This window comes from Corvus brachyrhynchos, unplaced genomic scaffold, assembly GCF_000691975.1.
Source record: "Corvus brachyrhynchos isolate BGI_N302 unplaced genomic scaffold, ASM69197v1 scaffold17, whole genome shotgun sequence".
NCBI lineage: Eukaryota > Metazoa > Chordata > Aves > Passeriformes > Corvidae > Corvus > Corvus brachyrhynchos.
The window spans coordinates 7,063,821-7,076,284 of NW_008240046.1; the positions used below are offsets into that span (position 1 = coordinate 7,063,821).

General features: G+C 40.2%; 1 protein-coding gene across 1 annotated transcript in view; it reads right to left on the bottom strand.

Annotated features, from left to right (window-relative positions):
- SCFD2 (sec1 family domain containing 2) overlaps nt 1-12,464 on the bottom strand; it is a gene marked incomplete at its 5' end in the record, with an annotated part of 194,953 nt that extends 182,489 nt beyond the window's left edge. The window contains 2 exons of the mRNA XM_008641529.2: nt 3,944-4,112; nt 12,263-12,464. Of these exons, the coding sequence (XP_008639751.2) occupies nt 3,944-4,112; nt 12,263-12,464 (371 nt within the window). The remainder of the gene's footprint in view (nt 1-3,943; nt 4,113-12,262) is intronic.

The window sequence follows — 12,464 nt, forward strand, 5'->3', positions numbered from 1 at the left end:
ACACCATATTGAATTCTAAGAAGCCTGCAAACATTGGAGAAAGGAAGCAAGAGTGGAAAAACAGGCAAGAAATCTCTATTCAGCAAGTTCTTGAAATGTGCATAAGCAAATTAAATATTCAGTCTGTTCAGCAAAATAGGAGAGCATATCAAAAGTGTTCCTGGCTAATAATAAAGCAGAATGAAAAAACAGTAAACATAGATATTCCTTCTGTTGCCCACATATAAATCCTTAATTCTCACACACCACAGGCCTGTGACCAGGATTTAGGCATTTGAACCATGATTTGGGGTTTTAGGGAGCCATGGGAGCTTCATGCGCCTCAGCTCCCAGCTTGCAAGTGGTGGAAAAGATAAACCTTCATTGAGATAAACTAATTACTGACAGCAAGATGCTTCAACATGCTAAAAAGAGATCTTAAAAACACAGGATGGGTACTTTGAGAAACAATGTGGCCAAGATGTTATCAAACTTACGGGATGGATTGCTCACAAACACACAGAGCTCGACATTCATCCAAACAGACAACACCTAGAAGCCAGTACATGCACGCTTAAAATTAGAAGCTGAAATTTGGGAGAATTCCTCCAAAAACACTCTATGAGTTATCAAAATACAAAGACCAGCAAGAGAACTGTAATCCATTTTTTCAAATCACGCCTACCACTAAGCTTTCACTACAATTTCGCTTCTATTATGCATCATTTGTTTGAAACAACAGGGTGGCTCCTGCTTTTCTGAATCAGAAACCAGCAGTTCTGATCAAGAGTGGATGTCTTTAGCTAAATATCTACAAACTGTTTCTCTTCTGCTATGTACTTCCATCTGTATATAAAAATGAATAAAATATTTTGACACAATTCTCGAAGAGCATAACTCTACTGTCATCCACACTGGAACAGTAACATGTCAGTGACTACAGCAGGGCAAACAATTACTTTGTGAGATTTTTGAGGGTAATAAGACTAAAAAAAAATCAAGAACTGTAGAATAGTTTGGGTTGGTTTTTTTTAAGAAATTCCCTTCCTCACAAAGAGAGCACCTTCAAAGTACAGTAATTCAAGCAGCATATGGCATTTACATTTTCATCTAAATCTTTAAAGAAGCCCATTATTTCCTTAGATTTGAGAAAAGAACCCTGCTTTATTTCACCACACCAACCATAAATTATTCATTAATTCTGTTTGCTAACTCTGTAATTCAGCCCAGATGTTCCTGCTGGAGTGGCATTCCATAAGAGAAGTTAAATATAGCAAGCTGTATGCAAGGACCAGACTCTCTCTCTCCCCTCACTACAGCGTGCTCAAATATTACTTGAGAGAAAACAATGAAAACATTTAAAAAATACTCAGAATATGTGAGTCTGAAATGCTACAGTGTGATCACAAAATTTCATGTGATAGAGTCCTCACGCATTTCATTTGGGTGTAACTGAAGTCACTGGTCATGTCTCTGGGGAAAAGGCTGGCACTTTCACTCCAGAGTAAACAGAAAATTTACAAGCAGAGGAACACTCCTTGCAATGCAACATATACAAACATAAATGAAGACTTAAGTTTTCAATTACAAGAAACACTTTCGAGCCAGTTACCAAGGGCAACAACCAAGTTGATGAGAAATTGAGAATATCCCAAGGACTTTCTTATGGAATTGACACAGAAATTTACTGGTGGGAATCTTTAGTCCATTTCAGTGCTTCAGAAAAACAACCACTTTACACTAGCAAAGATGATTAATGTTAGCATTTATAATCCAACACTGAAAATAGTCCTGTTGAACAGAACGGAAATTACCACCTTCAGCCACACATTCAGCCACTGTTATGGTTTCAAGCCATCATTTCTTCATCAACTGTCTTAAGCTAGTTTGGAAGTGCCTATTTTAAGCTAGACACTATTCCTGATCATTATATAGTTGGAGAAGAAGTGAATGACAGGCTGAACATCACACTGTCACTTTCCTTGGAGTTTGGAGACTCTTATAAGACCCACAACTCTTCTTCAGTTGTGAACAGTGATCACAAGAGGGATTTTCAGAGGTCATGTAGTCCCTTTGCTGTGCTCCAAGGCAAGATTAAGACTGTTTAAAATATTTGCCTGATCTGTTCCTAAAAATTTCCAGTGTAACAGATTCTGTACCATGCCTTTTTAGAAAGAGGGTATTTTGGAGAAGCTGTTAAAGACTGGTGTGTTAATTGCACCACTGCTTTGGTAGCACGTATCAGCTGCTATCATCCAACTTTGCCACACTTGCATCTTGTAGCCAAATCCTGCTGTTCTTTAACCAGCTGTGTCCACATGAGACTTTGAAACATATGTTAAGACTAACTACTGTTAACAGAGGACACCTTCCCATTAGCCAGCAAATAGGCAAACAAACCTTGATGTACATATATACTACTAGCCACCTTAGAACATAGTAGAACTCTGTCAGGTGTTCCTAAAAACATGAATACATGACTGAAGTCATAATTTAGCCATGTGAAGTCATACCAGCACTACCTTTAGTCTCCTTAATGTCAGTAATGGAAGAAACAATGGAGTGGTAGCACAGGCAAACAATCTCAGGGCAGTAAATAGCTATTTTTTTTTTCCGTAGCCCACACTGACAGAATTTTCTTTGTTTCTGATAGTTACTCAAAGTTAGCATGAACAGCTACCACAGAACTCTACTAAGGACAATGACCTCTTCATTTTGCTATGCAGATAGATCTTTGAGGACATCTCACTTCTACTTCAGGAATCAGCTGGAAAGCAGGCAGTGAGAAGCAAACCAGATCAAATTTTATTTAAGCTAGTCACCCTGGCAGTAAGTTACAACTGAGTCCATCTCTATGAGGAAATGTTTTCTCTCCAGCTTCTATGGAGAAGAAAGGTATGCAATGCAAAACCTAGAAACTGGACCCAGTTACAGCACGTGTGGGAGATGGAAGGTGACAAAGGATCTGGAGGCTCTCAGAAAATAAAGACCATATGTTGCTAAAGGTGGAAATCTTTGAAATCTTTGTTGGGGGGAAAGGAAGGAGAAGGATACAGTGCAGGTGTGAAATCACAAAATGAGTCAAAAGAGAAGAATAGGAACTATATTAGATAGCCCATCTTGAAAAAACATTTTCTAATATATGAGAAGAGCATTATAGTAAAAGAGAAAGAACTTTTAATCTCCTTTGCACTGCATTAATTTCTAGAGCACTGCTGAGAAAATTTTTTTGTGGAATGAAACCAGCACCTGGTATGCTTCTCTGGTTTTGCATAGTAACAGAAGTTGCAGGAAAGTTTTGGTTTGGACAACTAAATTTAGAAAGTGAAACATCAAATCTGATGCACTTTGCTTGTAAAGTCTTAGCTACACATTATACATAGCTAAGTACAACTGTCTGAAGTTACAGCTTTTAGGTTGTTCTTGTTTAAGCAAAAATCAGTCCCTCGTGAAGCTGTCTGTATACCTGAATTTGTGCCTTATTGTCCTTCTCCACAGGTATTGTGTTTGAAAACAGGGATAAGACCTTAAATTAACATGTACTCTAACAAAAATTAGCATCCAGCTAACTTTATGAAGAGGCTTATGGGAAAAACAACGTCACCATTGAGAACTACCTGTTTGCATGACCTATTACTTAGGCAGAAAAAGAAATGTCACAAGTAGAATTCTTGGTGTTAACCTGTACTGATTTGTGCTACAGTAATCTACAGCAATTTAAACAACCCAAATCTAAAAGGTCTTGAGATTCTCCCACTTTTGGAAGTCTTATCTGGCCTACTCACTTAATGCACACACATAGACTTACATTCCAGCAGAATTATGACCAGATGGGGTTTTGCTGTAAGTTTGACTGTTTTCTTTAGTTTTTTTTAAAGACTTGTTCTCTGTTCATTTTTTCACAGAGAGATAACAAACATATTCAACATTAAAAAAAAAAAAGAAAGAAGAAAAGAATGTTTACTTTGGTTGTGCTAAGCAGCCAGGTGCTATAACAGCGCAAGTTTCATCTGAAGTCTGCAGTGCTGTAAGTTCCACCATGTTAACCATCACATCAGTCTTGTGGCCAGGAAGTTTGGGAAGCACAGAAAGAATCTTCTCTGCAAGATTGTCACCATGATGACCAACTGCTCCTGAGGAAAAAAAAAAAAAAAAAAGACCCAAAAACTATCAGGTGCATAACTAGAAAAATAAACACAAGGAATTGAAAAGAAAATAACCACATGTTTTGGGGAGAAGGACACTGGTATTCATAACATCAGGATCACACTTAGCTTCTCAAAAACATTTTGCTGCAAAAGTACAATTAATTTCTAGAATGGGTAAAGTTAAAAGCACTTACAACATTTCAGAAAGATTCATTTTAAAAGTACAAATTAGACTTAGTTTAACAGCTGTTAAGATATTGACTGATTTTACACTTAGACATGAAAAACATTTTTCTTTGCCTAAGGAAGTTGTTAAATAATATTTGCAATGGTTATTAAAAAAAGCAGGCAAATATTTATATATACACTCACATGCATACTGCACTTTTCTACCTAAACTAATAGGGCTGTGCTTGAAAGGACTGTATACAAGTTACATAAACAGCTATACAGACAGGCCAGCCTAATATTAAAATAAACAATTACCAATGATATGCCACTATCAAGATCATCACTTTTATATAAAGCAAGGGCAGCTCAGGTGAAATAAACACGAAATAACTAAGCCAACCCAAATTACAGAGTATAAAATGTCCATTTGACCATATTCCAAGAGAAACTCTGAACTCCAGCTGGCATGTTTTCTTCAATTTTCCTGATTTCAAACACACATGCTTTTCTTTCCATTCATGAACTCTCAACGCAGGCTCTACAACCAACTTAGAAAATATTAGGGCTGTGAACCAATTCAAAGCAGAAAAACATGACACACACTACAGATAAAAAAGTCAAGAGAGAGGGACCAGAAACCTTATTGCCTTTACATCAGGAACAAGTTGAAGGTATTTGTATTTTGCCACTTAGGCTATGGTTCAGCCATCAACACAGGGCTGGACAGCAGTGCTGAGCTTAGTATTGTTCTCCTGGCTTTCATCACAGAAAAACAGGAACTTTTGAAGCAGGAAAAAGTTGTCTCAGGCTATGGTCCCACTCCATCTAAGTGTGTCTGTGAGGCAGCTATCTGCTCTTACGTTTTCATCATTTCCAAAGACAGAGAAGATCTGTTCCAACAGCTGAATTAGCTTTACATGCTCCATAAATCCAAAAAAAGACCCTTACATCAAGAACATTGCTGAGGTCAGATTATTAAGTGCTCTTGGATAAGCAGAAGACTGTCTTCAGCAATTCTACAGCAGCCAGGTATCCAGGCTGTAAACCATGGTTTTCCATGGTTTATCCACTATTCTGTATTGCAGAAGAAGATGAAAAGAGATGGAAGGATGAAAATGGAAGAGAAAAGTGAAGTCAAACTCTCTGCTGGCAATGCCTTTATCCACGGAAAGCAAAGAAGGCATATGTGTCCAGCACGGGATGGTACTGCAGTGTGGCCATCTGAGCACTCAGATGGTTTATTACCCATCTGTTTCACCAAAGCCTGCAACAATTACAGAATGACAGCAACTTTCTTTTCTACCATTCCCAGCCAGAGTTAGACCAGTGAAGTACAGATGGAATGAGCTAGGTTGTCTTTGTGACTCCCTAAGCAACCTTGCTCTACAAAATCCCTGCACTCTTCTTAGTAGATCGGTCACGTGTAAGGCACACTGCAACACTCACAAAGCTGCACAGGGAAAACCAATGGTAATCTACTGAACCTCCACCCCATGTACTGGAAGCAACATCTGTCTCTCCACACACGCTGCAAGCAAGCAACATTTAGCTAGACAAGACATTTGGCTAAACTAGAAACACCTCAAATGCAAATAAACCCACATTAATTATTAACATCCCTCCTTTCCTCTTGGCATAGGGGGAAGACCCAGAGTACCCGAGCTGCTTCCACAAACAGCCAGTGCCATCTCTGTCTCTTTCCCACAACTGTTACTTCTTGGAGGTTTCCACTGGTCCACAGCCACTACTGGCTTTTGCCATGCCTCATCAAATCAATCACAAAACATCTACTGGAGGTTTTAAAAGTCACCACCCCCCCCCGATCAACTGCATAAATCAACCAAGCCTGAAAAGACAGTTAAACTTCACAAGACTAGGACAGGAAATCCCAGGGAGTCACTTTCCAACTGCACTGACTTCAGAAGGGTGCATGGGACTAGTTTTGATCCTCTCTGCTCACAGCTTCTCATGACCAACAGTGCTCAAGGCAGGTGATGGTTTTTAATGCTGCCAAAGTACAGACAGATCGAGCGTTCATGTGACAAGAAGTTATCTGACCACTGCAAAATAGGAGTTTTCATGCCAGGCTAACATCTAGCTTTCAGGATACAAGAACTCTTATATATCATACTGTACTAATTTCACTTTTTCTTTACATTATAAGTTACAAACTGAAATAGGTGACATTTGCTACAAGTTGCAACTGACACAATTTGCAAAGTCAACCAACCAATTCTTTAATAGCAGCCAGGAACTCACTAACTACACTCCCTGCTTCCCCCAGAAAGGCGTCAATGACAGGCATACAAGAAAATATCTGCCTAAGCCCATTACCAGTGCTGTATCACACCACTTGTACTCCTATTCTTACTTTCTCCTACTAGCTGTACTGTTTGGTTCAAAATAAAAACAAAACAAAAAAATAGCATATTTAAGGAACAACTGCACGCCACAGAAACAAAATGAGAGCTTGGGCAATAGGAAGACTTTAAAGTCAGTTGCCAAACATGAGGAGCTTGATTTAGAAAGCAGTTCTTCAGTGCTCACTAGCCAACAACTAATGCAGCTAATTTCTACTGGCGACTTGTCCTTCCATGAGTGCTTAAATGTAAGTCAGTGTGCACCTAAACAGCATGCAAAGCATATCTTGGCCTCACTATCAAGCTTTCTCAACATCTGCTGTTTTACCTACTTTATAGATAGATTAGTTCAGGACAGGTGATTTTGAAAGATATATGGACAAACCCATCCCAGTTTTCATGATGTTTCAACACCGCACACTCACTCAATGCTTTTCTGAATAATACCACCAACTGGAAAGACTTTACACTAAATAACTCTAGTGGGACAAGTCCTGTGAGGCACCTTTCTTAGGAAACACATGACCTCTGTGAGAACAGGGTTTAAAATGTCAGAACACAGAAACGTTTACACCTATTTCCTTGAAAAAAGATAGATACTTAGAGCTCCAGTTCCTTATCAATGTTTTGACATACTCTTTTAATCCAGTGTTAGATTAAGATGACTTTGTTAAACAGCACTGAAAAGCAGCCTGTATGTTCCCAGGAACAATTGGGCAGCGTTAAAGGAAACTAGAGTATTCCTCCACCTTGCCAAAAGACAGATCTACGTTCTCCACTGTACAGATGAAATAATATCAAAGCAGCCAGCTACCTATCCCATTAAGCTGACTATTGAATCTTAGCCAACAAAAAAGCACCACAACTCCTCCCTCGTCCAAAACCCAAAAACCAATCTGCAGTCCAGCAGGAGGATCACAGAAGTCCACAACCAAGCCCAGTAGCATTAGCATACTGACATAAAAATATGACAGATTACCCATCTCTCACAGTCTTGCAACGTACGTAAAGAGCGGCAAATTTGGAGATGAGGAACACTTTACCTGTTGAAGGCTCTTGTAATTTCTAAATCCTCTGCACTGACCTAGTCACCTGCATTTTTCTTTTAACAAGAAAAGCTCATTCCATTTATTTTCTTCTCTCTGTAAAGCCTCTATAACAAATATAACGCCTGAAGCATTTAGAAACGTATTATAAAAATTTGTGTGCTTATTCCATGATAGCCAAATCTTTACAGATATCATGCCACAGCAGAAGCTGCCATGTCATAGCAGAAGCTGCATCCTGACGTGCAGTAGTGTGTTCACACTTGAATATTTTCAGCAGCCATCACTCCTCACAGCACAGTCTCAACCTCAAGTAACCATAATAATTTAAGCATCAGTTGCCTCCTGTGTCGAAGCCCCAGTCTAGTTCACAAAAAGGGGACTACTGTACTCTACAGGCCTCAGTATTTATGTTTTCAAGGCCTCAGCTTAGATGGTAAGGAAGAAAAAATCATGGGTTCATTTCCTCTAAAAAGACATTAGTGTCAATACACCAATGCATCAACCTGGAAGATGCTGCAAACAAAAAGAGCATGAGTAAAGCACTCCAAATTAGAAATGTGATAAATATAATGAAAAAAAGAGACAATTACAAGCAAATGCCTTAGAACAAAAAAAATCCAAAAGAGAGATTAGTCAGAATCAGCCTTTACCAGAGAGGCATGGGCCTATGTTAGGCTACACTCTCATTCTCCACTATGAATTATGCAGAACGATAAAGGCATGCTCTGACTTTCTCATCACTGCGGCTGCTCCCAGACACCAAAACAGAATAGTACCTGCCCTTCATTGATGAGCACCTAACTGTGCCTTTTGTATCTGTTCAAATGCTGAAAACATTACAACCAGCACAAAGGTCTGATGCAAAGATGATGCCTAGCTGACAGTGAGGGAGGGGATACAGAAATTTAAACCCAAGTTTGCAGCCTTGTCTCTTGGGAAACATTCCCATGATTTTGACAGACAAATGCAACAGTGCTAAAGATGATAAAGTGCTGCTGCTGACAGCATTGAAATACCCAACTTCAAGAACACCTATACAAAGGTTATTATTCAAAACTATAGAGTAACTGCACAGGCACCATCTGCTATTCATTCTTCTCTGTCTTTTGCTCACTGTATTGAATTTCAAAATTACCCCCACACACCAGTGGGCAAGACCAAGATCCCAAATAGCTGCAAAGCTTGAAAGAGTGGGAAGAGAAATCTGTCAAGGTGTTCTGAACACTAGTATCTGAAAGGTATCAATGAGCTTAACACATGAAAACAGAAACCTGGGAAACTGCAAAATACTACTCCATATGAATGCTGGCAAGGTAGTAACCAACAAACACATGGAAGGAGGATGGAGTTACAATATGGCACCACAACACAGATATTTAGGGGTGCAGATATTAGAGGAAGAAAATTAAGAGGAATTACAGTGCTTATCAGTTAGCTCTGACTTTTAACCAGTGTTGCTTATCAGGGTACTCCTCTAGCTGGGAGGATTTATTCTGCTTTTTACAGCAGAGTAGTGGACATTAAAACAATATGTAGGCAAACAAAATACAGTGTGCATAAGCAATGCTGAACATACAAAAATACAATATAAAAAGTATTCAATAGAGTTCTAGATAAGAATGGAACACGAGCTAACAAATAAGACATCTATAACTGCAACTCTTCTAGATATCATCTAGAGCTACCTAAACCTGTACTACATTCAGGCCTTTGAGCTAGAAAATACTTGCCTTTTGATAGTCTACTCAGAGGGATTCAAAGTCACCTTGGTCAAAGCAGAAGCCTGACTTAATTAGAAAGTAGCCCAGCACCTGCTCTTAGTGAACTTCCAGGCTGTTGTGGAAGTGCTGTGGAATATGAAAGCATTCTCATAATTCATGGACACATAACCAACAGCCATTTCTACAGCCCACACTCTGGACAAGATTCAGATATCAATATGACACAAATCAAATCCAAAATCTTGCATCTTTAGAGAAGGAAGATTAAAAAAGTTGTTTGAAATGAGCTCCAAATGAGAAGGTCTAAGTCGAAGGCTTCTAGCTGCACTGAGTTGTCATTTCAGAAGAAAAATTACTTATTTTTACACTGCTGACTGCAAATATATATCATAGCTTGAAAAAAAGATCCAGTGGCCCAGCTGCCAATACCAAACTGAAATCTTGCAGAGAGGAAGCCTTAGCTTTTACAAAGTGTAAGGCTGAATGAAACTCAACAGACTCATTCACCTGAAGCCAAGAAGTGGAGCCACAGGTATGGAGCCAGGGAAGAAAGTATATAAAACGCTGGATACGCCTAAGAAAATTAAGGTATTGGGTGCAACTTAATTCTATCATTTCCATTTTCTTTAAAACTGATTTCACAATTTCAATGCTGGGAGTTGCATGTGTATATTTTTTTACTGTACAGTTTTTAACAAACCAATGAAACAAATCTCATTGCGTGGCACTAAATTCAGGTCCACATAAGAGCTTTGCCTCTGAAATGCACTGGATTTTTCTTCCTTCCATTTGCGTTTTACTTGATAGCAAGAGTATCATGTCCAAAGCATAGGAATAACTCTGTGAAATTACCAATGAATTCTGGAGACATTTGTTGGTAGCAAAAGAATGTTGCATGAAGGGATCTTCATTTCATTTATGGATAGTGAGAATAGAATCTTTAAAAAATAAATCCTGTAATTTCTCATCCTTACTCCAAGAGCCTGGATGTTTCCTTCCAACGCTGTGCCACTACAGCCCTGCTGTTATCTCCAAAAATCCTTCTCCTACTGAAGTACAAGATTTCACACTTCCCAGGTTTAAGCTGGTAAAAATTATCTCTCTTCATACCTTCTCAAGAGTCTCCTTGTCAGGCAGCTCCTTGTCACCCCACATCTGTTTTTTTTTGTTGTTTTTACTTCTCCTCACCATCTGAGAGCATAAATCCTTGCCCAGTTCCCACCCAAAACCAACACTCTTCTCACAATTTCACTTTAAGGCTCCTTATCCAAGTCCACTCTCCTGCAATCTCTCTTCCAATCAATCTTCCCAACCCCAGCACAGCATTAACTGCCCTGATCCATAGCTGCTCTTTAGCACATTGTTGACAGCTATGAACCCTACAGCTGTGCAAGGATACACAATAGCAAAATTATGGGAGGAAAAACGATGCAGAGGAAAATTCAGAAACAGATGAGCTGCAGGGTGCAACATTGTGGCAAGTGCTTGCTACATGACATGTGGTGGCAAAAAATTATGACCCGAATTACTGACTACAAACAGAACCAGGCCCACACTCCGTGGATGCCAGCAGAAGGTATGTATGACGGGGATAGCAAATGCAGCCATTCCTACATCTATACAGATATGCACAGAAACACTTCCAGGCACATAGATACGGCTAAGGGTTATACAGAGATGTGTATCTTCTTAGACAGATACAAAGATAAGAGTGACAAGTAGATGCATCGGATGCTTCACGGAAATCCATAAGGCTCAGTCTGAAACATGCAGATTGTTTCCTGCACACCTCAAGGTTGCACACAGGCACAGTTAGGGTCTCTAGTTTGCAGCACAATGGAAGCGCTAGAAACAAACCTTTGGATTTCCAGCAGAGCCTTCTGCTTTACTCTTCATTTCTATGACCCACTGGGATATGAGGATGTGCAAGCAACCATCATGGCCATGGGGTTAAACATGCTCCCACTGTTGCCAGATGAAGAACTGTTTGCACACCTGGTGGGTAAATACAATGATTACTCTTCAAACCACTAGCCTACGGAATGGAACTGCACACTGCTTATCGTGTAAGATCATGCTAAACATGAACCAAGAAGAACAGGAGGGTAACCAGCTCAGTTATGCCAACTTTTCTCCTAATTTGGAAAGCAGCACCAGTTCATTAGGCAGTTAAGTATGACTTTGGGGCCACTGACACCAGGGATCACCACTTAACAAAACCATGTGAGTTATTTCTGCATGAAAGGATGCACCTGGCACTAGGGGTTTTGGCACAGTGTTTGGGGTCAAGGAAGCAGCCTGTAAGGTACTTTTGAAAACAACTGGACAATGTGAGTAATGGATGATCTGGATGCTTGAGAGCAGTGGTAGCTGCAGTGCTTTTAATCCAAGAAGCACAAAAACTGACACTGGGACAAAAGATTACAATATACATATGCCACATGGTAATAGCTGTTTTTGAGTAGAAAGGACATCACCAGCAGAATGCTGGAACACCAAGTTTTCCTACTGGAGCAGGACAACGTCAAACTTATGGCAACTACCACTTTGAACCCAGACATGTTTCTCCAAGCTTCAGAAGAAGCCCAGAAACCTGTCATGACTGCCTAGTAACCACCCAACAAGTGTATTCTAGGAGACCAGATCTCAAGAGTAATCCCATCCAGGACCCAGAACTGGAGCTATATACCGATGGGAGGAGCATGGTACCAAGTGGAATATGGACTTTTGGTAATGCCAGGTCACCAGGGTTCCCACAACTACCTGACACCCTCCCGGTGGGGTGGGCATGGGCCCTCTAGAATGACAGCCCATACCAGCTGCAGATTTCTTACCAGCGAGGTCCAACGTCCTGTCCACAAAGATGACAGAGGCCTTGTTGGTGGCTGTCCTCCTCCTGTTTCTGGCTGGGGTGTAGCTTGCCAACTCAGCGGCAACGACCCTGCTGAAGGTCCCCACAGCGAAGCTCTCCTCCCGCAGGCCCAGGACGGTGAAGAGAGAGTCGAGGTCGCCCACCAGGGACCGCACCGCCGCCCG